At 51.7% G+C, this 27,897-nt stretch overlaps 2 protein-coding genes across 2 annotated transcripts; one reads left to right on the top strand and one right to left on the bottom strand.

Moving 5' to 3' along the window:
* Positions 1-4,346: 4,346 nt before the first annotated feature.
* On the bottom strand, positions 4,347-8,001 carry TP53RK (TP53 regulating kinase). The gene is made up of 2 exons (XM_036245272.1): positions 7,709-8,001; positions 4,347-5,218 (listed from the first exon to the last, which is right to left on the bottom strand). Exons 1-2 carry the CDS (start codon positions 7,989-7,991, stop codon positions 4,740-4,742), a joined length of 762 nt encoding a protein of 253 aa, XP_036101165.1. The 5' UTR covers positions 7,992-8,001; the 3' UTR covers positions 4,347-4,739.
* Positions 8,002-12,252: 4,251 nt separating this feature from the next.
* On the top strand, positions 12,253-26,988 carry SLC2A10 (solute carrier family 2 member 10). Its single transcript, XM_036244896.1, has 5 exons — positions 12,253-12,304; positions 17,654-18,934; positions 19,431-19,553; positions 22,089-22,224; positions 24,435-26,988. Exons 1-5 carry the CDS (start codon positions 12,301-12,303, stop codon positions 24,511-24,513), a joined length of 1,623 nt encoding a protein of 540 aa, XP_036100789.1. The 5' UTR covers positions 12,253-12,300; the 3' UTR covers positions 24,514-26,988.
* Positions 26,989-27,897: the final 909 nt, after the last annotated feature.

The raw sequence follows: 27,897 nt of genomic DNA, 5'->3' as shown, positions 1-27,897 counted from the left end.
TCCAAATACATGTTCTCTTGTAGTTGAGTCTTGGCTCTGAATTCTTTCCTAGCCAGCACCCAAGTACCGAGGTTGCTGAACCAGGTCCGGTCTGACCCCGCCGGGCCGGTCTTCCACGCGGTGTCGTTCCCGCCTCTCCCAACGCCAAGCCGTGCCGCTGACAGCAAGGAGCCATGGCATGGGAGGCCATCAAACTTCTCAGCACAGAGGGGGCATAATCTGGTTCCCAAAGGGTGCCTCTGGCTGCTGAGTAAGAATGGAGGGGGCTGGGGCAGAAGCAGGGGGAGCAGTGGGGAAACGACTGATGGCTGCAATTTGGGGAGACTCGGGGAGGCTCCTGGTGGTGGCTGGATTTTCTTATGACTGTGGCTCCTTCCGAGCCAGCCAGCCAAGGTCTCAGCAAATACCCGACGAATGCATGAGCAGAGGTGTGAGCATGGGGGACAAATTAAGAAAGGAGGGAAGCAGGCACCCCACATCTGTCTGGCTCACCACATCCTGAGTGATTGGCATGGAGCCCACCACATGGATGCTCAGCTAAAGTGCTGAGTGAATAGATGAACAAGTTCAAGAGAGGAGATGGGAAGAAAAGAGGGAAGAGGAGGAGGGAGAGGGAGGAGAGGAAGAGAGGAGGGAAGGAGGAAGAGGGAGGGGAGAAGGAAATGGAGGAGGAGCTGGAGTGGGAGGGAAGATTCTCTTTTACATCTTTGCAGGGGAATGACAGTGACTTGCGACCTCTGGTGGCGAAACAGAGCCACTCGTCTGGGCGCAGGACAGGGGAACTGGGTTCTTTGGAGTTGCAGCGCCAGTACAGTCCCAGAGAGGAAATTCCCAGTTCCAAAGGGGTTTGGGGCAGACCTTATAAGAACATGGGTTCTGGCAGTCAGGGACTGGGACCAGGCGGACGAGGCTCTTACTAGGGTACAAACTTAAGGGAGCACCTAAAAACTCGCTAATCAAGACAAACGCTTTAGCCCTGGCCGGTTTGGCTCAGCGGTTGGAGCGTCGACCTGCGGTACAGAGAGACCCGGGTTCGGTTCCCGCTAAGGGCGCGTACCTCGGTTGCAGTTTGTCCCCGGCCCTGGTTGGTCGTGCGGGTGGCAGCCACTCGATGTGTCCCTTCACATCGATGTTTCTCTCTCTCCCTCCTGCTCTATCTGAACAAAAAATGTCCTCGGGTGAGGATAAAAAAAAAAAAAGACAAACGCTTTAATGTAATATTTTAAAATATCAAATTGGCAAACCAACCCACGTGCCTGCTGCCTGTTTCTGTAAGTAACATTTTTTTAAAGCAGCATCAGGATTAGGGTTTGCTTTCTTAGTTACAGCAGAGCTCATACGCCACATGCTCCATTCATGGAGGTGTTTCCCAAACCTTCGGCGAGCACACGGTGCGAGTGTGGTCAGCTCACCTAATTGAACAAGAGCACACCTGCACAGGGCACTCACTACGCCAGGTTGGGTCAGTCCATTCTGTGGTCCATGGACTGTCCAAGAAGCTCTTTTAAATAGTCCAGCTGTGGGCCATGTCCTTTTCAGTGATGGACACATCTCAGGGTCCCATCACATTTCCCCAACTGTACCACTCACTAGTTGGGTGACCTCGGGCAAGAGTTAATGTCTGTGCCTCAGTTGCCTCCTCTGTGAAATGGGTTAATGCATGCAACGAACTTAAAACTTCTCAACTGTTGCTATTGCTAAAAACATGGGTTTGAATCCCAGCTGTGCCACATGCTATTTTGCATTGCTGTTTCCTCATCTATAAAGTGGGGGTTAACTCCTGTCTGGGGGGGGTTCCGGTGGGAACTCACACAGAGCTGCTAGTGCCACTGGCTCATCCCTACCAAGCACCAGCTGGGCTGACCCCACGTGGACTCTGAGGGATCTGGAATGCAGAGGACACCTCAGGCTAGTGAGCCACAGACCTAGGGAAGGAATCCACTGCCCCAGGAGGAATGTTTGTTAACCCCTTACTTCCCATCACAGGCCACAGGCCGTGTACACAGAGAAGACAATGTTCCTGGGAACAGTTATGACGTTTGTCCAGTCTGCAGTAACCCCCTCCTTCTCAATGCCTGCGGGGGAGTTCACTGTCGCGTCCCCACTGCTGCTGGCCACCACGTCACTCACACCAGCGGCTGTCAAAGGGCTCACAGCTCGCTCACCTCACCTCCTCCCAGGCTACCAGCATCACTGGCCCAGCCAGTGCGGTCTTACTGGTTTCTTGCTTCCACATTTGCCTCTTCTGGTCCCTTTTCTACCAGTGTAATCCTTTCAGAAACTGTCTCCCCGTTTAGAACCCTGAGACCCCTTCAGAATAAAACCCAACCTTGTCACAGGCCCTTACCCACCTCTCTGATCTCATTCCTGTTCCTCCTCCCAGTTCCCTGCAAACCAGCCCCACTGGCCTTGCTGTCCCTCGAGGATGTTCCTCCTTCACCAGCGCTGTACATGATGGCCCCTCCTCGGGAACATACTGCCCGTCTCGTCTTCCTGCACATCGTAGCTCCTGTCCCTTCATCGGAGGCTCTCCCGGCCCCCTTCCCTCCTCCCCTCAAGGTCACACAGGACCTCAGCGCCCTTGACAGCACGCATGGCTGTCTGAACTACCGTGGGTACTTACCTTATGCTTTCCGGGCCAGTAAGGACAGCTTTGTCTCCTTGGGTATCTCCAGTACCGGGCACAGTGAGTGCTGGGTATCTGTTAACACCTGCACGCATGGGTCAACCAGTCACTCCCCACGAGGGACACGAGCCTTCATCAGCCTTACAGTACACACGAGGACACTGGGGACGAGCCCTCTGTCTCGTTGTGAACACTCCTGTAGCCCTTGGAGGTGTCTGAAATGTCATATTCTGCCAATCCACATCATAAGATAAAGGCCCGTCGCAGCCAGCATTTCATTTCTTAAAGGGACAGCGGAAAGAATATGGGCTTTGGAGGCAAGTAGAAGTACCGTACCCTTGCTACCTGTGACCTCCTGGACAAGCTCCCCCGCCTGAGCCCACAGTCCGTCTATAAAGTGGGGCGATACCTGATGCAGAGTTGTTTTAGATCCTGGCACAATGCCCGATGCGCAGTGACCAGGTGATGTATTAGTTCTGCTAGTCACTACCGCCCAGGAAAGGATGTTTTCTTTCATTCCTGGGCACCTGCCACCTGCAGGGTGCTAACTGTGGAAAGGACACAGACATGGCCTCGGTCCCACCCAAATGTTCCCTCCATGAGAGCTAGTGCCACGTCCATCTCGCCCATCGTTGCACCCAGTACCCACTGCAGTGCCAGGCACACGAAGGCGCTCGACACTGTCCCTCGCTGGCTGGAACGCACGAGGAGGAAGGGATTTCACTACAGCTTCCACACTCGTCTGCGCATGAAACTGAGGCTGGCAAGCTGAGTGTGAGCGGTAAGTGGCACGGTGCACCCCAACTCTGCTTTCCTCTGCCTCCCCTTCACCTGGGCTTCTCCAAAGCCTCGGCCCTTCCCCAGGCACATCGCCGCTTCTGCTCTACCCACTTCCTGTCTGGGGGACGAACGAATTTACTTTTCACCTACATACACTAAAAGGAACTTTATCAATCACTTGTCTTAACAAGAAGATAACCATAAAATTACAGAGCAACAAATACAGACACAATGTTGTATAAAAGCTTTTTAAAGAGAAGTTAGAGTTAAGCAGCATTGTTCATCCTTTTTATCCACCATGACCATCAAAAATATATTTCACATCAAAACCCAGTACATACTGTTGTCTGTATATACGTAAGTACAAACACGTCTCATAAAACAGTATTTACAGTACACGGAATGCACATGTGGTGACATTTCCTAGTCTGATTCTACTTCATTTGAAAAATGCTGGTTGTGCCCTGGCCGGTTTGGCTCAGCGGTTAGAGCATTGGCACGTGCACCAGAGTCCGGGGTTCGGTTCCCACTAAGGGCATGAACCTCAGTTGCAGTTTGACCCCGGCTCCGAATGGGGTCGTGTGGGTGACAACCAGTTGATGTGTCTCTCTCACATGGATGTTTCTCTCTCTCTCTTCCTCCCTCTCTATCTGAAGATAAATGCAAAAATGTCCTTGGGTGAGGATAAAAAAAAAATGTTGGTTGTATCCACTACATTGTTTTCAAGAGGAATGTCAAGCACATACAAAAAACAACACTGGGTTATAGAATTGGTAGACACACTGTCGCCCTGGCCGGTTTGGCTCAGCGGTTAGAGCATCGGCCCGTGGACGAGTTCCAGGTTCGGTTCCCACTAAGGGCACGTACCTCGATTACAGTTTGTCCCCGGCCCTGGTTGGGGTCATGTGGGTGGCAGCCAGTCGATGTTTCTCTCTCTCTCTCCCGCTCTATCTAAAAATAAATGCAAAATGTCCTTGGGTGAGGATAAAAAAAACAACACTGTCGCCGAGACTTTATTCCGGTCTCCCCAGGAACGAAGAGAATGATCTTCCCATTACGTGGTTCAATGTTCAATGCCGTGCCCAGGGACCTGAGGCACGCGCCCGTCCTAGGTTTATGTTATACGCAGTCTGCTCGAACACGACTCATGTGCATAGCAAGTAAGCCCCTGAGAGCAGTCGGCTGCAGGTGATAGCGACTTAACAAGCATGGGCACAGATAGCACTTAAAAATATCTCCACGCTTCGTCGTAAGTCTACCCTCATAACCTGCGGCAGCCCTTCAGATCCGCTTTGACATACACGGCTGAACGGTCTGCGGTTGTCACAGTCTCCTACCCGACCATGGACCTCTTTCTCCCTCTAAGGCGCACTTCATCTAATTTTTTGAGCACGGGCTTGGCCTTTTTGGAGGAGGTGGAGTAGTTCTTCAGAAAGGCTTCAAACACACTCTCGGTGTTGGGGTGGGTACTGAGGAAGGCCTTCTCCAGCACGTAGAGGTCAACTCCCTTATCTTCCGGAAGAGCGGAAACGAAACTCAGCCCGAAGTCAATGAGCACAATGCGCAGCTGCTCCAGGGGCGGCTTCAGGAGCATGTTCGAGGTGGTGAGGTCACCGTGAATGAGGTCCTCGTCGTGCATTCGCGCCAACACCTGCCCGACTGCCTTGGCTAGGCCCAGGAGACTCTGGGGAGTTTTTTCCGCCTCCATAGTGGATTGAATATAATCCCGAACAGTCACTGAGCCTTCAATTTCTTCCATGAATAAGCAGTTGGAAGCATAATCCACAAAAAAAACAACTGGGGCAGATATTCCTGCAATCAAAACACAATCAGTTGGTGAAATCGATTTTTGTAATGGTAAGCTTAGCTTTCAAAGGTTGACCCAGTGTTTTACCGTGTATATCTGCTGATTTCAGGACAAAGGTTTAGAAACGCTGCAGAATGGGACAACTTAATGCATCTGAAAGTCCCCTGCTCATGCTCTGCGTGTCCGCTCCTTGCACCACCCCACAGCTAAGTTTAGTAGTGCAAAGCTCCCTCTGACTTTTTACTCTTTATGATCGGACAAAACAAAAGTCAGCGGGGTGAGCGTAGCCCAGGTAAAGCGCTAACTATCCGACAAGGACGCCAACAGGAGGCCAAGTGGTGTGTTGGCTTAGAGACTCATCTTCAAAGTCAGAGAGGATGAAGTCAAATCCCAGCTCCCGTCCTTATTAGCTGCGAGGAAGGAGTGAAGAAAACAAGATGAAATCAGTACAGCCACACCGACTTAAAATGGAGTCTGAACAGTCAAGCTAACCAAATCGGTGCAGACCAAGTGGGCTGAGGCACGAGGAGCAGATTTTACTTCACTAACTAGCCTGACGACTTAAACTTTTGTTGTATATCAATGCCTGGAGGGATATATAAATACTATAAACAACCCCCTGAAGAACTCAGGAAAGAATATTCCTGAATCCAGACTGTCTGACGTTCATTATGCGGGCCATCGCTCATCTAGAGGATTACCATCTCAGACCAATCCAGAAGCTAACACAGCGCTGAGTCTTCTCAAGAAAATATTTTTACTCTAAGAACTGTCATCTTTTCTTCAGAACACTCTGGGCCTTACCTGGCAGTGTTTCCGATTTGCCAATTCTAAGACTCTTGAATAAAACTTTGTCATTTTCAGTTTTAGCAAAGCCTCCTGAGTCATTTAGCTCCGTCGACACCTGTATAACCTTAAATTTACATCAACTTCTCTACACCTCCATTTCGGCTTCTATGACATGATAACAAGATTTCCAGAGACTTAATGGATCTGTACTGAATGTCAATCATGCTCAGGGCGCTTTTCTAGATATCGAGAGCATGTGGGGAGGGGTGGGGGATACAGCAGAAAGTAAGGCAGCCACGATCCCTGCTTAATGAAACATATTCCAGCGAGGGTGCAAAAGAAAATAGGAACACACAAATAACTTCATTAAATCCCAGCAAGGGCAGAGATATGCCTGCTTGTTCACTAGTGAATTTCCCCCAGATCTCGCAGCACTTCACAACGTCCTGGTGTACACAGGTGCCTAAAAAAATACCAACGTAAGCCCTGGCTGGTTTGGCTCAGCGGTTAGAGCATCGGCCTGCGGTCCAGAGAGACCCGGGTTCAGTTCCCGCTAAGGGTGCGCACCTCGGTTGCAGTTTGTCCCCAGCCTCAGTTGGTCGTGCGGGTGACAGCCACTCGATGTGTCCCTTCACGTCGATGTTTCTCTCTCTCTCTCCCTCCCTCCCTCCCTCCCGCTCTATCTGAACAAAAAATGGAAAAATGTCCTCTTGGGTGAGGATAAAAAAAAAAATACCAACGTAAGCCTTGGTCGGTTTGGTTCAGCGGTTAAAGCATCGATCCAGGACCAAAGAGTCTTGAGTTTGATTCTGATCAAGGGCACGCACCTTGACTGCCATTCAATCCCTGGCCCTGGCTGAGGTTGTGCAGGAGGCAACCAATCCATGTGTCTCTCACATCAATGTTTCTCTCTGTGTCTCTTTCCCTCCCTCCCTCCCACTCTTATCTGAAAAATCAATGGAAAAATATTCTCCGGTGAGGATTAAAAAAACATATACATATCAATTTAAAAAAGAAAGGCAGGGAGTGTAAAGGTGAAAAGCCAGTTTTTCTGAGTCAGAAGGTGATGAGCTGAGAACCTGGCCGGGCCACTAACTGTGGAACTTGGGCCAAGTTACTCCCCCTCTCTAAGACTCAGTTTCTCATCTGAGAACAAGTTCACAGTGACGGTGCACAATGGTGTTTTAACGAAAAAAATAAATAAGCGATTTAATGAAATCTAGCGTTATTAAGCGCTACGCGCCAGTCACACCTTCAAGTGTAATACATGGCACACGTACCTCTTCTCATGGTCCCAATATCCCTATGACACGAATGCTGCAACTGCGGTTTCCCTCTGCAGGTGCGTTAGCAGGTTAAATACCGTGTTAAAGAGGCTACGGTGGTGTGGTCGGTATCTGAACCCGGAGAGCCTGGTTCCCGGGTACGTACTTACACTTACATCTGCTTCTTAAAAGTAACGAAGAGATAAGGATCAGGCCCTGAGCCGGTACCAGGGGGAGAGTGACCGAGACGCGCTCAACGCGAAGCCACGTGGCAGAGGGGACTGAGCCGGGCTCAGGGGCTGCAGGACACACGCCCGTCGGGGCAAAGCCAAGCGGCTCCTGAAGAGCGAAGACAGGGATGAACCGACGACTGTTCTTAAATACCCAAGGCCACGCAGAAGGCAGGGGGCGCAAGGGGGCCCCGGGGCCGGGCCGTCTCACCTGCGCGGCGGCAGCGGAGCAGCGCCCGGGCCTCCTGCACCGTCCGCCGCCGGCCGAGCCGCGCCTCCAGCGCCGGGTGCCGGTAGCCCTTCGGGAAGCGGTGCTTCACCACGGCCGCGCGGCCCTGGAAGCTGCCGCGGAACACGCGCGCCTCGGCGCCCTGCTTCACCAGCTCCAGGCCGCTCAAGAAGCGGCTGCACCGCTCCCGGGCCGCAGCCAGCGCCTCGGCCTCCGGCACCTGGTCCTCGCCCTTCTCGGCCGCAGCAGAACCAACCGCCGCCATTGCTGTGCCTCGGCGCCCCTCGGCTCTGCCCGGGGGCTGTCGGAAAGGCTTCGGCTCGCTCCGCGAAACCTCGGCTCTCTTCGGCCAATCGCACGCCGACGCTTTCCGAAGCCTCCCGAAGACTCTGTGGCCCCGCCTCCCGGCTCTTCGGCTCTTTCCGGAAAACGGCGACGCCTCCCGCGAAAAACTTTTCCCGGAATCTCAGATCTTTCCGGGAGCTGGGGGTTGCCGCTAAGGAGGCAACCACAAATGCCTGGCACGATGTGTAATGCATCAGAAAACATGATTTCTCTGGCTGCATCGCCTTCAGAACGAAGATAATCAGTTCTACTTTGGCAGTTGCTCACTAAAATGAAATAAGATGCTGCCCGTGCAGGTGCCTGGTGGATAACATGTTCCTTCGCCTATCACGGGGACTCAAATACTGAAGAAAGTATTTGATCCTAGGTCCTAGGGTTATTGTTCGCCAGCTCTCAGCTCCACAATTTCATTCATCACAGGGCAGGTCACCTTTTCAAACATCAGACCCTTTGTGATGGTTTACTGTGGTTTCCAGCCCCTTTCATTAGCCCAGACTACTCAAAGCTCACCCAGAACCAACTGGATTTATAACGCCCAGTTTCCCAAGTGTGTGGCTTCATTATCATAATTGTTAGTGTCTACATAAGCCTTCTATTTCTGTGGTTATCAAATCTGCCTGAACCCCGCCTTTGGAAAATCCACTGGGCAAACATATTTACAAGTCCCAGGCCTGCTATGGTCAGACTGGTTCTGGCTTCTGTGGCAGGAAACCTAGTTTAAAACCTTTCCAAGGCTGAGGATAAAGACCCCCAAGGTCCTGCCTGGGACCACTATGTCCGTCTTCCAGACTTATCTCCCACCAAATGGATCTTCAAACACAATTGCCTTCTCTTTGTCTTTCTTTCTTGCCAGGCTCCCTCTTGCCACAGAGCCTTTGCACCTGCTATTTCCCACTGCTCTTCCCTCCCTTTGCTGCCTAGACATACTTTCATTTTCAGTTCAAATGCCACTTCCTCGGGGAAGCCCTCCTGACTTCTCAGAAAAGGGAAAATCCAACTTTTATAAGCGCTGGTGTCCCCATGAACCTCTTCTCTTTTGCACTGTCACAGGCTGAATTTTTTGTTTGTGTGAGGATTTGATTGGTGGCAGGGTTTATATCTTCACAGGCCTTAGTTTCTTTCTGGCTCTTGCCTACAAGTCCCCTCGCTTCTTGCCACATGGGCTTCTCTGTTGGGCAGCTCACGACACAGCAGGTGGCTTCATCAGAGTGAGGTGTGAGAGATCAGGAGAGAATGAGCAAGATGAAGCCACCAGTTATTATAACCGGATCTCTAAGATGACATCATCACTTTTGCTGTTTTCTGTTTGTTAGAAATTAGTCACTAGGCCCTGCCCACTCTCAAGGGAAGCTATTTTTAAAGATGCTACTGGAAGGTTTGATTAGAATTTTTTCTTTCCCATTTGAGAAAACAAATAAAGAGGGATTCTCATCCTAGCCAGTTTGGCTCCGCGGTTGAGTGTCAGCCTACGGACCGGAGAGTCCCAGGTTTGGTTTCCCTCTAGGGGCACGTACCACAAAAAAAAAGAAAGAAAGAAAAGAGGGATTCTCTGTTCTCTAGGAGAGAGAGAACATGACAGTAAGCATGCAAACAGCCTCGTGACTTAATGCAAGCCACAGAGATCAGAGAATTCCATGCTCCTTTCCACCATAGAACTTCTACAGGTTATCTCACAATGGAGATGCCATTCCTGCTGTGCCAGATCTCCTGGTGACAATTCCGAACACTCACAAATGAAGGAGGAACTGTCACTTGGCAATGGCCAGAAGCCTCCTTGGGATCTTCTCCAAGCCAGAAAGGTAGCAGAGCGAAATGGATTAGGGCCTGATTTCCCCACGACTGGGCTTGATTTCCAGCTCGGCTGTATACTCGTGCTTGTCCTTGATCTCTATTTACCTCATTTATTTATTTATAATGAAAGCAAGTTACTTCATCTCCCTTTGCCCCAGTTACATCATTCATAAAACGGGGGTGAATTGTAATAATCCCTTTCTCATTAGGTAGTTGTGAGGGTTAACAGTGAGCTAATATATGTGAAGTGCTGGAATCAAAGTATATAACTATCACTCCAGAGTTTAAACTAGTCTCCCTGCTACTGTTGCTGCATAACAATTTACTCCCAAACTCTGCACCTTAAAACAACCATTTAATCATACTCATAGAATGTGTGGGTCATAAGCTGTAAGAAAGAAAGATCTCCTATCCTTCCAATGGACAGAGACAACAATGCTGGGGACAGGGTCGGGGAAGAAGGGACTGGGAGGAGGGTGGCAATGGGGGTAAAAGGAAAAATATCTGTAACAAAAATAAATTAATAAAAAATATTTTTTTAAAAAAGAATGTGTGGGTCATAAATCCAGACTGGGAACAGTAGAGACGGCTTGTCTCTGCTCTATGAGATCTGGGGGCTCAGCTGGAAAGATTTGACATGGGAGCTGGAATCATCTGAAGACTCATTCCGGAGCCAGTGCTGGGATGGCTCAGAGGCTAGGACCGCCCACTGAACATCCCCACCTGGCCTGTCTCTGCCCCTTGGGCTTCCTCACAGCATGGCGGCCTCAGTGGGGCTCCAGGCACCAGTGTCCCAGTGACCCAGCCTTGGGAAGTCACTGTGCAACCTACTGGTTGAAGCAGTCACAACAAGCCCACTTTGATTTCAAGTAAGGAAACAAATAATTTTGGAGTGGTGTTTTCAAACTGCCACAGCTATTATTATTTCCAGAACTATACAAGGGTCCCCTGGCTCAGGTCTTATCCATGCGGTCTTCTTTGCCAAGATGCCCAGTTGTGTCTGTGGGACACATCCTGCTGGGTGAGGGTATGTGACACATGTCAACTAATGTGTCTGTATATGAGCACGCACTGAGATAAGCCTGCGGCCATGTGGGTGCTAAACCTGTACATGTGATTTTGCCTGAGAGTAAGAATTAGTGGGAATGTCCCCAGCCTGGCTCCTTTGCAGAACTCCAAATTCTTCTATCGAACGCCCTACCTATTTCCACGTGGATGTTGAATGAGCAGCTGAAACATCACATCGCTAAAACAGAACCTTACCTGTCTTTTCCCACTCCAAGCTTCACCTTTTCCCATCGGTAAATCCTTATCATGTCTATCTCCAATCTGCCTACTTTCCTGCATCCCCACTACTATCACCTTAGTCCAAATCAACTCCATCTCTCACCTGCAAAATGTCCCTGCTTTCCACCCCTCGCTCCCTATAACCTACAAGAATGCCCCAAGCATTTCTGGTGTCAGCTGGAATAAAATCCACGTTTCTGACCCTGGCCCCGCAAGGCCTTGAGTGATCTGGCCCTCCCCAACCCCACTCCCGGGCCCCTTCTCCCTGTTACTTTCTGTGCTGCAGACACTCTGGCTTCATGTCTGTCGTGTTTTGTTTTGTTTTGTTGTTTATATTCCACAAGCTCCTTCCACCGCAGGGCTGTTGCCTTTGCTCTTCCTTCTGCCTGGAACCTGAGGTCTCAGCTCAATGTCCCCTCGCCAGAACAGCCCTCCCAGAGCCCCAGCTAGAGCCCCCCTGCCTGCCTACCCCATCACCCTGGTTGCCTTCTCTGCCTGGCCGTTACCACTGGCTGGTTTTTCTCTGGCTTGCTGTTTAACTTTCTTCCTCTTCCACTAGAAAGAAAATTGTACAAGAACAAACAAATCTGTCGGTCTGGTTCTCCCAGCCCATCCCCAAGGCCTAGCACGGTGCCTGCGGTACTTGGGAGGTGTGCAGACCTGTGTCCCGTGAATGGAGCGTGAGTCCATGGGACAGTGTCGAGCGCTGACGTAGGTATGTGTGTGTCCCCATCAGTGCAGAGGCATGAGTGTGTGTGTGCACGCTGGAGACCAGACAAGTGTGGACTGCAGTGATAGGAAGTCCCTTTCCTACCAGGGTTGGGGGGCGGGGGGAGATGCCTGTGGGGGTCCCCAACAGGGATGACAGTGGGCAGCACCCTGGGGAGGACGGTGGGAAGCATTCCTCCTCCGGAGCGCAGCGAGAGGGGGCCCCCCGGGCTGGGGCCCCCCTCTGTCCCGCCTCCAGGCACAGGGGGCCAGGGCTGGCCGACGTGGCAGCGGCGCCTCCGGGCGGAGGGCGGAGGGCGGGCGGGCAGAGAGGGAGGGAGGGGCGGAGGCGGGCCGCCAGAAAGTTTGTTGTTGGCTTCCGCAGGACTCTGGCCCAGGGATGCCGGCCTGGCTGCTCACGCCTGGGTGTCCTGTTCGCCATCATGGGTAAGTCGCGATCTCTGCTGCCCGCCCTGGAGTCCCCGGGACCCCATCGGGGCGTGCGCCCTCCCGCTTGCTGCACACCCGAACCGGGTACCGCCCACTGGGGTTGCGAGCCCCGCACACCAGGCCTTGGCTGGGGCCTGGGAAGGGACTTGGAGGCACTTCCTTTCTTGCTCCTTTCTGCCCAGAAAAAAGTGACTTGAGAGTGCTCCTTGCTTAATATCGAGTTCACTGGGGGCCAGGCCCTCTGTGGATCTGCTCAAGCCCAGGCAAGTGAAATTGTTCTGTTCTGCACATGAAAAAATAGAGGCTCTACAATGAGCAGATTCCCTGAACATCTCTCTTCTCCAGGCCCGAGGATGCTGCCCTGAGCGTACAGACAAAACCTCTACTCTGGAGATGAGTCAACAGAGGGGAGCCAGGAGACTAGAATGTACAACTGTGTGTGGGAGTGGGGAATTTCTTTGTTGCTATGGTGGACCAAGGTTTTTATATTTTTCCTCTAGGCTCAGAAGCCTCAAAGGGTCACTCTGTCATTCATTCACCTACTGTCTTTACAGGTTGGGGCACATAGAATGAGGTGGTGTGATAGCGATGAGGAAGGCTGGTTCTTCAGGTCAGCAGAAGGGAGGGCCTCCCAGAGTAGGGAGCATTGGAGCTGAGATATCACTCAAAAGAAGTGGGCTTGCTAAGATCTGAGAGAAGAACTTCCAGGTGAAAGAAACAGCAAGTGCAAAGGCCCTGAGGTAGGAGTGAACTGGTGACATCCAGGCCAGTATGGCTGGAGCACAGTGGGCAAGGGGACAGCAGTGGAAGGGAGGCCAGAGAGGTAGGCAAGGGCTAGATTATGCAGGACTTTGTAGGCCTTTGTAGTGAAAAGTTTGGATTTTATTCCAAACAACATGAGAAGCTGGAGAAAGATTTTAAGTTTAGGTGGAACATGACCCAAATTGTGTTTTATAAACTCACTCTGGGTTGTTCTGTGGAGAATCATAATAACTAACACTGGCTATAAAGTAGGCAGGCATACGAGGTAGGTGTTACTATCACCCTAATTTATAGATGGGGAGGCTCAGCGAGGTTAAGTGAGCTGCACAATGTTGTGCAGCTGGGAAGAAGAGAAGCTGGGATAGAACCCCAGCACTCTGGCTCCAGTCTGCATTTCTAACCCCTGTACCACCCAGCCTCTTGTGCACAGGGTAATGGCACAGCCGGTGACCAACTCCAGCTCTGACTCCAGAGTCCTAATTTGGGGGCCAGGATTTGCTCTATTCCTGTCCGTGGCCACTTCCAGGTCCTGGACCTCTCCTGATGCTCAACAGCCAAGATCCTTTCTCTCTGGATTTCCTACATCCCCAGAGTTCTTCCTTCCATCCATCCATCCATCCATCCATCCACTCATCCATTTATTCAACAAGTCTTTATTAAGTGCCTACTCTATGCCACAAACTGTCCTCAGCATCAGGGAGACAACTGAAGAAACGAACAATTCCTATTCCTTTGGGGCTGACATTCTGGTAGGGGACACCAAAAATACATACAGTACATAGTTATTTCGGATGGTGGTAAGTGCTAGGGAGACGGGGGATGGGGATACGAAGTGCTGGATGCTGGGGGAGCTTGCAGTTTTAAGCAGAGGGCCAGGGAGGTCTCACGAGAAGGTGATGTTTGATGGAAGAGCCGAGGAAAGGAGGGAAGGAGCCCTTGGAATGAGGGGAAGGCTTCCCCAGCTGAGGTGAGCTCGATGAGGAGGAACAGCAAGGAGGCTGGTGTGGCCGGAGGAGCAGGGTGCGAGGGAGCCGATCCCGCAAGGCCTCGAAGGTCACGGCAAGGACCTGGCTGCTTTCAGAGAGAAGAAGGAGCCTTGGAGGGCTCTGCAGAATGCCATGGTCCAACGGAGGTTCTGCAGGATCCCTCTGCTTGCTGTGGAGCATTAGATTAGGTTCAAATGTCCCTGATGTGGCCCCTGGAATGCCACATGGTGATACCACATGGTCCCCAACTTTCACTGGTTCTTTCAGCAGAAAACTCATTGAGCCCCTCTTGGGTGTCCGGGCAGAGCCCTGGAGACACAGAGGCAATCAGTCTCTGTCCTATCCTGTCTTGTCTAAGTTAACAAGGAGGACACTCCAGAGAACTCGTGCGATGGTATGAGCAAATGAAGGGAGAATGCAGAGTAGGTTGGAACGGAAAAATGTGGCTTGGAAAGTTGAGGGAGACACATGGGAATTATGTCTAATGACCCTGGCTCCTTTGAAACTGTCCTTCATAGCTCCTGGGACAGTATCATTTCGCCGTATTTTGTGACATGGGGTTTTCTTGAGAGCTTGGCTTCCCCTTCACCTCAGCCCACTGTGTCCCTGCTCTGTCTCACGCCCCCCATGTCTGATTGGCCCTTCTTGCTTGAAAGTTCAGCCATGCCCTGGCTGGTTTGGCTCAGCAGTTAGAGCGTCGGCACACGGACCAGAGAGTCCCAGGTTCGGTTTCCGCCAAGGGCACGAACCTTGGTTGCAGTTTGTCCCCGGCTCCGGTTGGGGTCATGTGGGTGGCAACCAGTCAATGTGTCTCTCTCACATTGATGTTTCTCTCTCTCTCTTCCTCCCTCTCTCCCTCTTGCTCTAACTGAAGATAAATGCAAAAACGTCCTTGGGTGAGGATAAAAAAAAAAAAAAAGAAGAAAGTTCAGCCACAATCTTCAGTATGTGGGTTTAGGAGTCAAATGGGTCCTGATCCTGTTGCTTCTCCGCGGTGAGAACACTCTGACCCTCAGTTTCTTCATCTGTAAAATGAGGATAGCTGTAGCAGTACCACCTAGCATTGTTACGAAGATGAATTGAGAGAAGGCACCTGAAATTGCATAGAGGAGATGCTCAGTAAATGACACCGGTTACTATGACTATTTCATTTCCTGTTCATCCTTGCTGTTCTTTTATCACTGTGACCAGATCTGTTCTGATGTGTTTTCCAGCAAAACCTGTAGATAGTCAACTTTGCCTCTGAGCCCTTTGGCCGGGTTCTCTTTCACCTCGGGAGGAACCCAGGGTATGGCAAACACATTCTGTGGTTTTACTGGATTGCTTCACGTGGTCTGGAAGAACCTTTCTTTCTGGTAGTAAACTCCAAGAACCGAGGGAGGTGGGGCAGAGGGAGGTAAAGGTGGGCAGGACCCGGGCAGCATAAGCTCCCCAGGGTGTTTATTGATGGCCATGAGCAGGTAGAACAAGGCCAGCCAGGGAACAGTAGAGGGTTATTTCTAGGGGTGGGGGTGATGGAAAGAAGGGTGAGCAGGAAGGGGGGGATTTTTCCGTCTGCAAAACGCCCCCTCATGTACAAAAATTGCCTAAAGACAGAGGGAGGGGCAGAAATAAGCGAGAACAGAGTGAAATTATATTGTGCCAAGGTTTTCACAAAGGCATGGTGAAGAGAATGGATTGTGGAGCCGGGCGCCTCAGCTTCGAATCTAGGCACCGCTACTTACTACGTTTGACCTTAGGCAAGTCACTTCACCTCTCTGATGACCAGTTTATGCATTCATAGATGACACAAAAACCCACCTTCTACATTTGTAGTGAGAATCAGATGAGTTATTGCACTTAAGTGCTCAAAGCAGCGCTCTGAGTGCAAGAACTCATTTAGTCCACAGAAAACAGTATATCCGGTTATAATGTTATGAGTGTTGTCAGGTCGGCGTGGTTTGGCTGGGCCGCTCATGAAGGGCCTGGGATGTTATGCGAAGGAGTTAGGACTTAGCATGGTGTGAGATGGACACTGCTGGATTACTCTATGCTTCCAGAAATATTTGTTTAAATATGTGAATTAAAAATGTAGAGTAAACTGTATAACTGAACTGCCAATAGGGTAGCCTCTAGCAACACGTGGCTAGGTTTACATTGAAATTAATTAAAAATAAATAAGTTAAAATTTAGTTTCTTAATCACATCAGCCACATTTTAAGGGTTCAATATCCACATGCGCTGGTGACCACCATAGATCAGCTCAAGCCTTCAGTGGCTCCTACTGACAATGAAATTCACCAGTGTCCTCATGACCTACAAAGTCCCACAGGATCTGCCCCTGCCTACTTCTCCTACCTCATCATCTCCTCCCACTCACTGGGCTCCAGCCACTCTGGCCTCCTTGCTGCATAGAACAGTGATGAAAAGCCTACACTCTCTAGCTACATCAGCTCTGCCACTTCCTTGCTGTGTGACCATGAGAGAGTCTCTTAACTTCTCTGTGCCTTGGAGGATGATGCTAATAATAATATGTTATCAGGTTGTTCTAAGTGAGGAATGAAGTGAGTAAATACAATTAAAGCTCCTAAAATAGAGTTGATATTTACTTAGTAAATGCCCTATAAGCACTAGCTACTAATATTAATAGTTCCTGTTCAAACATACTAAAAACTGTCTGGCCTCACTTGGTTCTTGCTGTTCCCTTTGTCTAGAATATTTTTCTCCCAGATTTTATATGACTTTTACCCTCACTTCATTCGGATCTCGGCTCAAATGTTCCCTCTTCAGAGAGGCCTTAGCTCACCACCCTATTTAAACTAGAACTCCTCCCTCATTCTCAACCCCTGCTCTTCAGATGATACCTATCACCACCTGAAGTTATAGCATAGACTTATTTGTTCATCATCTGCTTTTTCTCTACTAGAATGGCAGGTCCTTGACAACACCATTGTAGTGCCAGCCCCAAGAATACAGCTTGGTGTATTGGGATGCCAGATAAATAAGTTTTGAATGAAAGGTTGGATGGATGGGTGTGTGGGTGTGTGGATGGATGTGTGGGGGTACATAAGTGATGGAATACAAAGATGGATGGATGAATGGATGTATTTGTGGATGGATGGATGTTTGGGTGAATTAAGGGGTATATGAATGGACAAATAAGTGAATGAATATGTGGTAGACAGAGTAGATGGATAAATGGAGGAGTGTACTATGAAGGGATGGGTAGATGTGTGAATGGGTGGAGGAAGGAGTGGATTGGTGGGTAGATAGATCACTAAATGGAGAGATAGGTGAGTGGATAGAGTAGACTGATGAAGGGGTGGGTGGATGAAGGAAGCAGTGGATGGATGCCTGGGTAGATGGATGACTTGGTGAATGGAGGAAGTAGATGGATGAATGGAGGGTTGGAGGGAGAGGTGGATGAAGGAAGAAGTGGGTGGATGGTGGATGATGAGTGGATGGATTGATGGACAATAGATGAATAAAAGAATAGGTGGATGGATGGAGTAGCTGGATGAATAGAGGGAGCAACTGACAAATGGAGGGGAGGGTGGATGGATGGAGGCTCTGGCAAGAAACCATTCTGAACTCAGCCCCTGTCACTTTTGTGTTCCAGGCCGCTCACCACCCCTGCTGCCCCTGTGCGCCTCTGTGTCTTTGCTGGGTGGCCTGACCTTTGGCTATGAACTGGCAGTCATATCGGGTGCCCTGTTGCCACTGCAGCTTGACTTTGGGCTAAGCTGCTTGGAGCAGGAGTTCCTGGTGGGCAGCCTGCTCCTGGGGGCCTTTCTCGCCTCCCTGGGAGGGGGCTTCCTCATCGACTGTTACGGCAGGAAACAAGCCATCCTGGGGAGCAACTTGGTGCTGTTGGCAGGCAGCCTGAGCCTGGGCCTGGCTGGCTCCCTGGCCTGGCTGGTCCTGGGCCGCTCAGCGGCGGGCTTTGCCATCTCCCTGTCCTCCATGGCCTGCTGCATCTACGTGTCAGAGCTGGTGGGGCCACGGCAGCGGGGAGTGCTGGTGTCCCTCTACGAGGCAGGCATCACTACAGGCATCCTGCTCTCCTACGCGCTCAACTACGCCCTGGCCAGTGTCCCCGGGGGGTGGAGGCATATGTTTGGCTGGGCCGCGGCCCCTGCTGTCCTGCAGTCCCTCAGCCTCCTCCTTCTCCCGGCTGGCACAGACGAGGCTGCGGCCCACAGGGACCTCATCCCCCTCCAGAGAGGTGAGGCCACCCGGCGGGGCCTGGGGAGGCCGAGATACTCCTTTCTGGACCTCTTCAGGGAGCGGGGTAATATGCGAGGCCGGACCACCGTGGGGCTGGGGCTGGTGCTTTTCCAGCAGCTGACGGGGCAGCCCAATGTGCTGTGCTATGCCTCCACCATCTTTCACTCAGTTGGCTTCCGTGCGGGGTCCTCAGCTGTGCTGGCCTCAGTGGGGCTTGGGGCAGTAAAGGTGGCAGCGACCCTGGCTGCCATGGGTCTAGTGGACCGAGCAGGCCGCAGGGCCCTACTCCTGGCTGGCTGTGCCCTTATGGCCCTGTCGGTCAGCGGCATAGGCCTCGTCAGCTTTGCTGTGCCCATGGACTCAGGCCCAAGTTGCCTGGCCGTGCCCAATGCCACCAGTCCATCAAACCTCCCTGGAGACTCCAGCCTGCCAATGGGCTTGTCTTCACGGCCACTGCCAAAAACCAGCAAGAACCAGGAGGAGCCAGTCTCATCAACCTTTGAGAAAGCCGAGCATCATCCCAGAGCTGGGGATCCCACGGTGCCTCCTGTGCCAGCCCTAAGCACCGCCGCCCTGGCACCCGCTTCTGCCCCTGAGCGTGCCCTGCTGCATTGGACCGCGCTGGTCTGCATGATGGTCTTTGTGAGCGCCTTCTCCTTTGGATTTGGACCAGGTGGGTGGGAGTCCATGCAGGTAACTCCGAGCCTTCTACCCTCCCTGGTGGCAAGCTTGGGGACGGTGTCTGTCAGGGTCCCGGAGGGACGCTGGAGGGCGCTTGACCGTGAAGCCAGTGCAGCGTTAGCTTCAGGGTTCCCTGATTATTTGCAGGCACTTATTTTGAGGGCAGGGGACTGATTTTATATTTGTAATATTTTTTACTTAAAAAGGCCCCCAAATTGTTTAAGCTTCAGGCCTCATAAAACCTGAATTTGCTCCTGCATAGCGCATTCAGAAACTTCACGTGAAGGGAATTTAGTGAATACGGTGACCAACCATCGCGGTTTGCCCAGGACACTGAAAACCCTGTGTCCCAGGCATCCGCCCCCTCGGTCCTGGGGAAACCAAGACTGTTGGTCACTCTAAAGGGATTCTTACAGCGTGGTGGGGAGCAGCCAGGGAGGACCTGGTGGTGTTTAAATCACACTGAAGGAAGGCTGCTCCTGTCCCAGTGACCTGGCTCGTCCTCAGCGAGATCTACCCCGTGGAGATCCGAGGGAGGGCCTTCGCCTTCTGCAACAGCTTCAACTGGGCCGCCAACCTCCTCATCAGCCTCTCCTTCCTCGACCTCATCGGTGAGTCCTCTGACCTCATTTCTCTGTCCAGGTCCTTCTAGATCCAGGAGCAACTCCCTTATCGGTCCAGGTCTAAGTGATAGAACACCCAGTGCAAACCAGTTTATCAACAAAAGGGAATATTTTTGTCTGAAATCACTGAACAGAGGAGGGCAGTTGGCTTCAAGCACAGCTGATGCCGAAGCTCCAAAAGAACAGCGGTTCTTTCCTCTCTCTGCTCTGCCTCCACGCGGTGGGCTCTGTTCTCGGCAGACTCTTCCGGTCGGCACACGGTCGCCAGCACATCTCAGATTGGCAGCCGGGTGGACAGAGAGAAGTTCTTTCCCAGTGGCTCTTCCCCAAGACCTGGGATTGCTTCTCATTGGCTCAGCAAGATCACCTACCCATCCCTGAACCAATCACTGTGGCTGGAGGGCTGGCTCCACCTCCTGGTTCCAGGCCTGGGTCATATACTCACCCTGGAGCCGAGGGATGGAGACAGCCACACTCAACCCGCTTGGACCGGAAGTTGGGGGGGAGTTGTTCCCCAAAGGACAATTGGTACCAGAAAAAGGGAGAGCAGGGGCTGGGAGACAAAGACAGCAGAAGATATGGTCCGTGAGGCTGCTACCTCACTCCAGGCCCCATCAGTGTGTGGGCTGGCTCCACTGATGACTTGGGAGTAGAGGCTGAAAGAGGAGACTGAAGCATCTATGATTAGTGTGGTGGGGGAGGGGAACTCTGGAGCGAGGCCTGAGTATGGGGCTCTGATTTTCCCGCTCTCCCCCAAGTGCAGTCTCTTCTCTATAGCCCAACGTCCCCACTCTAAATCAGGAGAGCTTTTTTTTTTTTTAATCCTCACGGGAGAACACTTTTGCATTTATCTTCAGACAGAGCGGGAAGGAGAGAGTGAGGAAGCGAGAGAGAGAAACATCAATGTGAGAGAGACACTTCCAGTAGCTGCCAACCACACGACCCCAACCGGGGCTGGGGACAAACCGCAACCGAGGCACATGCCCTTAGCAGGCACCGAACCCGGGGCGCTCCGGTCTGCGGGCCAACACTCTAACCACTGAGCAAACCAGCCAGGGCATAAAGCAGGAGAGCTTTTACAGTTTTCCTGTTTGAGGCAGCAGAACCATTCTTCGACTAAAACTCTATGCACAGATTCCATGCAAGTGTCTCAGACACGCTGTGAAATTCTCCAAGCCCCGTGACAGGTGAGAGTCCACACCAGCACTGGTGAGAACTTGTCAGACCTGAGGGTGCAGAGCCGCAAGCTTTTCTTTGTGTTCTGAGCCAGCTCAAACATGCTCATGCCCACCGCCAGCAGGTCTCTTCTTTCCTGGCACCCAGACCCTGTCTGGGGGGGGGGGGGAGGGTGTATATGGGCACAGAACACTAGGGAAGGGTCCCTGAGATGCTTGTGGCCCAAGGTAGCCCTTGCTTGTCTGAGCCACAGTGGGCGTGGCTTCTTCATTGCAGGTCCCGAGTTCTTAGGGTTCCATGATTTTCCCACTTTCTGCAGCCAAGCGTTTTTCCTCAAAGGCACAGTCTCCTGTGCCTGTCCCCCACCCCTAGTCTTAGGGAATTCAGACTTCTCCCTGCTGCCTGTCTTCAGGCATCCCCTCAGTGGAATGAATGCGTGGATGAGCGCGTAGAAGGAAGAATGGGAGGGGTGTATTAGAATTGTATCCTAGTCTTATAATCCCATTTCACAGATGGGGAAACACGTCCTCCCTAAGTCCAGCCAGGTAGTGAGCAGACAGGAACCCAGCCCTCCTGACTCCTGGCCCATCTCTCTCCCTGCTGATACGAGGATTAAGCGGAGGTCAGGCTGACCAGGGGAGGTGCCTTGGCAGGGGTGTGGCCATGACCAGTAGAGCTGAGAACGGCCGCCCAGACGCAACATCATTTGTGCTTTTGGCTCAACGCGGCCACTTCCTTCACAGCCTCCTTTCTCTCTCTTGGGCTGACTGTCTACAAAGGAGTCAGGGTCATCCCGGGGGTCCTGGTCGCTGGCCCTGAGACCCTGGCCCCCACCTGAATCTCCAGGAAGAGGGAGAGACGGTGGGGCTAAGGTTTTCATCCTCTCTCCCAGGCCAATCAGACTCAGGCCAACTTGGCTGAAACTCAGTTCCCTGAATGCTCAATTCACTGAATAACCAATTCATGGAATTACTAAGGCTTCTTTTTCGGAGCTGGGCTTTGCCAAGGCCGTGTCCTGCAGCTGTTTGGCTGCCGAGGTGAATGTTAGTTTCCCGGTTCACGTTTTCAGATTCCGAGCGCGCCCAGCCCTCGGTGCGCTCGCTGTGAGGGTGTGGGCTTCCCCAGAGACGGGTGCCCTGGGCAGTGCTTGTGGATTGGAGCCCGGACCCGTGGCCTCCCTCTGGGACAACCAGTCCTGTTCCTGCTTTAAGACCCGTATCTGACCGTTGTTGGTCATTCTGCAAATTGACCATCTGGAGAATCTTCAGGTGAACTGACCTTTGATGCACAACCTGGAATCAGCCAGTTGGCTGCGCCCCCACCCACACTCCCGCCCCCTGTCCCCAGGCGCCATCGGCTTGTCCTGGACCTTCCTGCTGTACGGGCTCACTGCTGTCCTTGGCCTGGGCTTCATCTATTTATTTGTCCCTGAAACAAAAGGCCAGTCGTTGGCAGAGATAGACCAGCAGTTCCAGAGGAGACGGTAAGGGGGACAGGGTGGGCGTGGGGAAGGGCCCCATCCAACCCGAGCACTTTGCTGCAGGACTTGAACCGTCGTACTTTCCTGTTGCAAGAGAGGATTTTTCTTCCGGCCTCTCTTCCTGCCTGGACGCTGCGTTCTGTCCTGTCTTCCTACGGGAGCTGTTGTCCTTGAGTTGTTTTATGTCTTCCCAGAGCGGAGTTTCGTTTGCCTTTAAGCCCAGCTGACAGGAATTTTTAAATCCTGCAATTGTGTTATCGCAGGAGGTTAGAATAGTAGAATCCTAAAAGCAGAGAATCTTAGAGTCATAGAAGCTTGGAGAAACCAAACAGTATAACTGTGGACTCTTGCCCTGGCCGGTTTGGCTCAGCGGTTGAGTGTCGGCCTGCGGACCAGAGAGTCCCGGGTTTGGTTCCCGCTAGGGGCATGTACCACGAAAAATAAATAAATAAATAACGGTGGCCTTTTAAAATCACATAGAAAGGGAGCATAGAGGGGAGGAGAAACATCTGTAACAAAAATAAATTAATTAAATACTTAAAAATCACCCACAAAGAACTGTGGGCTGAATCGACCAATTGAGTGCATATTTATTAAGTCCCTGCTATGTGACAGGCAATGTTCTGAGGACATATGGCTGAGAGGACGATGGAGAAAGCCCTTGTCTTCATGAAGCTTCCATTCTAACGGTGGAGGGGGATAGAAAACAAACAAGCTGACGTGTGCATCCACATGAGCATTTCATGTAGCGAGTGGAATTGGAAGAACATGAAATAGAATGAAACAGGTTGAGAGGGTCCGGTTGGTGGAGAGGGCGACAGAAGGGCAGGGGATTGTGGCTAAATTAGAGTGGGTGGTCAGAGAGGGATGGCCTCACGGAGGAGGTGCATTGTAAATCAGTAAGAAGGAGGCAGCCATGCAATGCTGGGGGGAGGAGCATTCTAGGTAGAGGGAACAGCAAGTGCAAAGGCCGTGGGGTCAGGAGTATGTCTGGCAAATGCAAAGAACATTAAGGAAGCCAGCGTGGCTGGGACAGAGTGAGGGAGGAAGGGGGGGAAGATCAGATCAGCCCAGTGGGTAGGAGCTAGATCACATAAGGTCTTTCGGTCACAGAGAGGAGTTCAGAACCTCAGCTCTGTGGGGCCTTGGGCTGTTCAAATAAGAGAAGAGGGGAATGGGGCCATCGGAAGGGACCTAAAAGCACTAGAGTCGTAAGTATTTTGGCAAATGCCCCTTGCAGTGAAGGGGAGTCACCAGCTCCTGACTGCCCATCCTATTCCTGGGAGGCCCTGACAGATTGGAAAAATAAATCGTTCTAATAGTGACTTAGAAATTGCCTCCCTGCAGCTACCTGCCAAGCCTCACCCCAACCTGGCCCCTGAAGGGATACAGAATAGTCCAGTGTAAAACCTCTAACCCTGTCCAGCCCACCCCAGAGTGGCCTCTGCCAGCTGAGCACTCCCAGTTAGTTGGGTGACACCTTCTGCAAACCCCTCAGCAGCCCCGCTGGATTAGTCAGGAGATAGACTTGGCTGATTGGAATAGTCCAAATGTTGGGGTCCAGGGCGGGGGACCAGCTGTGCCTCAAGAGGTCATTCAGGGTCCCAGGCTCCATCTATCTTGTTGCTCTGCTATCTCTTCAATGTTACCTTTTCCACGTGGCCCATGACACTGAACCACCACATTCTCGCGAGGGCAAGGGGGAGAGGAGGACCCAACCTGAGAGACGCACAGGTCACTTTCACCCACAGCCCTTTGGCCAGAACTTGGCTACTCCTCTGCGTAGGTGCACCTGAGAAAAGAATCTGGGTAGCCATGTGCCCAGCTAAAAATCAAGGGTGCTATTAGTAGACATAAAGGGGTACAGATACTGGAAGCCACCTGGATCTCTGCCATACTGGCTTGCTTGGGAGAAGATTCCAGGCCCCTTCTCTGGGACAAAGAGCAAAGCGGCAGAGGCAGGTGGAAGCCAGCTTTAGGACAAGGCACGGTGTGGGTGTGGCCTAGGGGAGTGCCAGGGCACGTGTGGGTGAGGGCAGAACCAGGGAGACCAAGAGGAGTAGTTGGGTAATTCAGAAGATGGAAATGCATATTAAGACAGGAAGTAGGAAGGGCCAGGTGGGAGTGGGGATAGGATGGGGTCCCAGGGGATGTCCCCTCCGAGGCCCCCGGGCCCTGCCAGTCGCCAATTCTGCTCACTCTCTGCTTGACAGGTTCCCCGCGGGTTTGGGCCACAGGCAGAGCACGTCTGGTGTCCAGTACAGCCGCATCAAGGTCTCTGCAGCCTCCTGAGGAGTCCAGCTGCCTGGAAAATGCTGGAACCACGGTCTTAGCAGCCTGTCTCCAGCTTCCTGTCCGCCTGGAAGCACAAGTCCCAGTGGGCCTTTGAGACCGGCCCTGCGCCGGAGGAGGTCTCTTGTGTTGGGGTGAAAGGGATGAAAGTCTGAGATCCCAACAGTCTTCATGTTCAGTCTCAGGCTCCGAGGGTTTCTGAGGAGCTGCCCTCTTGCCTCAGTTTCCCCATTGACTCTGCACCTCTCTGAAGTACTTATAATGAGAACATGTTATGGGGTTTCCACTGTTCCCTGGGTGTTGTCACAGAGGCTCTGGGGTGCCAGTCCTGGCAGGAAGTCCCTCCTGGTGTCACCCCTAAATCCAGCGGAGGGTACCATATTCTCAGCTCTCCTTTTTCCTCTGGCTGGGACTTTTCAGCCTGGGAAAGCCTGCGTTTTGGTTCTTACATATCAGTTTGGTTCACCCTTCTAATTCTCTCGCCAGGAATGTCTACCATTCACCAGCAGCTCAGACTGCGGGAGAGGAGGCTTGACTTCTAGTCCTGGCTCTGCTGGCGTCATTGTTGTATGACCATGGGCCTCAGTCGCCCCCGTATGTACAGTGGGGGACCTGGACCAGCTTGTTCTTCTGACACCAGTGAGTTGGAATTCCAAAGGCTGGTAATACAAATGTTCACCATGGGGCCTGCCCTCGAGTTGCTCACCATCCGTCCAGGGCACGTGAGTTTTATCGGGGGAAAGGTCAACAGAAGTCCACGATTATGCGCACTAACGTCCAAGAACGTGGACTGAGCTCCGGAGCTGCCTCCAGGGTGGGGCTGGTTGCTCTCTCGTGCAGAGAGGAGATGGGTTTGGAAGCTGGCAAACCTGGTTGTTGGTGTTGCATCCACCTCTTGGCAGCTGTTGACCTTGGGTGAGTAACAGCTCCTTAAGCCTCAGTTTCTGCATCTGCAGTATGGGGGTGATTATGCCCCCAGGGGTGTAGTTAACCCCATCTACCTTCAGGAAGGTCTTCAGCTGGTTCCATTTAGCTAGTCAGGGAGTAGGGGGGAGGTCTGTTCACCTCAGTACCCAGGCCCCCACCTTTGGGACATTGTGAAGGGTCCCCCAACAGGTGAGTCCCATAGAGATTGACCAGGTAGCTCAGGCCACAGGTCCCCAAAGGAAGGGCCTGGCAGGAGTCCCTGGATGCTGAGAATGAAGAGCCAGAGTAGGTCCAGGATGCTAGCATCCGATGAGGCTGTGTGTTCGTTCCTGCTCAGCGGGGTGCTGACCCAGCCCCCACAGGACTCCGGTCCCTCTCCTTTCTGGATACAGATGCTCCTCGACTCTGGCAGGGTCACATCCCAGTAAACCCATCATGAAGTCAGAAATGCACTTAATACACCTCCCCTCCTGAACATCATAGCTTAGCGTAGCCTACCTTACACATGCTCAGAACACTTAATTAGCCTCTCGCTGGGCAGAACCAGCTAACAAAACATGGTGGAGTATCAGTTGTTTACCCTCTGAAGGAGCGGCTGCCTGGGAGCTGAGGGTCCCTGCCACTGTCCAGCGTCACCAGAGAGTATCGGACCACGTATCACTGGCCCAGGAAAAGATCAAAACCCCAAAATTCAAAGTACGAATGTGTATTGCTTTCACATCATCATAAAGTCAAAAAGTCCACAGTCGAACCATCGAAAGTCGGGGCACTCCCCGTGTGTCCCGCGGTGCACTGGAGCTGGCTGGCACCGGCCTGGGGGAGCTGTCACAGTTCCAGGATTTTTGCAGGCTGGTTGTTAATCTCAGCCTTTAAAAGAAATCAAAGGACTCAAGCTCAGAGTTAAATAAATTGTATTAAAAACAAAGGAAATAAATACTAAAAGCTCATCACTTCCCTTTTTATTAACCACATCTTACTATTATCCGTGCTCTTGAGGTTGTTTATGTCTATTGCATCTTGCCTGGGTCATGAGGGAGAGACTGAACATTTCTTCCTGAGTCCGCCACGTGGGCCACTTGCACCTGGCCGTGGGGAGTGTATTGGCACTGCCGAGATTGGGGAACATTACAAATCAGGGCTTGAGTTATTGTTCTGTTGATTTTTCAATCGAGGACGTGATGGATAAAATGTTCACAGTGCAAAGTAAATACCAGAGCATATCCATTGTGTCTACGGGTGGTACATTGTGAGTGGCACAAACAATTGAGGAAATATTGTTCCAGGACGTGAGCTGTTACCCAGTTCAGCAGGCAAGTTGCCCGTGTCACTGACGAAGGGGTTCTGACATACATATTCCTTGTTTAACTTTCATCTGACTCATTAACATGAACAGGAATTCCAACCAGCCCTCCTGTGGGAACTACACTTGTGAGGGGCGTCCTGAGTTGAATTGCCATCAGGAGATTATTCATGGTCTAATTTTGTCCAATCACGGCTCAATGGCAACGATAGTTGTTTGTGTATACAAGGGCTTGGCCAAAAATAAATAACATTCTGTGAGAATTCACTGGCAATATGGAATTTATAACAAAGTATTTTCAATAAAGTGTTTCTATTATTTGTAAATTTTGTGCAACAAACACATTCTTCATCCCAGTAAAATAAACACACACACACACACACACATTCTCCCCCCTGGAGAGCAGTTGATAAACAGCAGCACATCACAGCTAAAATCTGTCCTTGGGGCCCCATTTAGATCAAATTCTCTCTCCAGAGACTCCCAACCCTCTCCCAATTCTCCTTTCCCGTCAGCCTAGGTGAAATGCTTTTCTAGTCTTAGGGTGGGTTCTCCCCTCTTTTGATCAGGGTCAGAGATGAGGCAGGGAAAGCCAGAGAGGAAGCCTGTTGTAGAGGAAAATAGGGAGCAGTGGGGTCTGGGAAACGGTCAAACGCGCTCCCGAAAAGGGGCTGCCACGTGAGAATGTGAGCCCCATCTGGCCCGACCATCTGAATTCTCAAGGAAACCCAGAACTTCAGATTTCAGTGCAAACTCTCCTGATTTTTAAAATAGTGTCAATTGATTCTTAATTGGAAAATCATCGTTAGGCTCAACAAAACACACCTGTGGCTAAATCACCTTTCGTCTGCACCTCGGTTCCTGATGCCTTTCTCCCTGAAATATGCTCTTCCTTTGGGGCTTAGATGCTCCCAGCTCCATCTTACAGAGTCATGGCTTTTGGAAATCAGTACCAAGCAAACTACGTAGCCAGGCGGCTGGATTTTAATAGGTGGGAGGGGGCCCTGGCCGGTTTGGCTCAGCAGTTAGAGCATGGGCCAGCGGACCAGAGAGTCCCAGCTTCAATTCTCCCATCGATGTTTCTCTCTCTCTCTTCCTCCCCCTCTCCCTCCCACTCTATCTGAAGATAAATGCAAAAATGTCCTCGGGTGAGGATA

Source organism: Molossus molossus, unplaced genomic scaffold, assembly GCF_014108415.1.
Source record: "Molossus molossus isolate mMolMol1 unplaced genomic scaffold, mMolMol1.p scaffold_m16_p_6, whole genome shotgun sequence".
NCBI lineage: Eukaryota > Metazoa > Chordata > Mammalia > Chiroptera > Molossidae > Molossus > Molossus molossus.
This window is presented reverse-complemented; position numbering and strand designations above follow the sequence as displayed.

What these genes read in the sequence shown, in the direction of transcription:
- TP53RK (XM_036245272.1), bottom strand. Translation starts at nt 7,991, where the DNA reads ATGGCGGCGGTTGGTTCTGCTGCGGCCGAGAAGGGCGAGGACCAGGTG. An exon ending in GCTCCGCTGCCGCCGCGCAG is followed by an intron (nt 5,219 to 7,708) that starts GTGAGACGGCCC and finishes TTTTGATTGCAG; the next exon opens with GAATATCTGCCCCAGTTGTT.
- SLC2A10 (XM_036244896.1), top strand. An exon ending in CTCCTTTGGATTTGGACCAG is followed by an intron (nt 18,935 to 19,430) that starts GTGGGTGGGAGT and finishes CTCCTGTCCCAG; the next exon opens with TGACCTGGCTCGTCCTCAGC. An exon ending in CTCCTTCCTCGACCTCATCG is followed by an intron (nt 19,554 to 22,088) that starts GTGAGTCCTCTG and finishes CCCTGTCCCCAG; the next exon opens with GCGCCATCGGCTTGTCCTGG.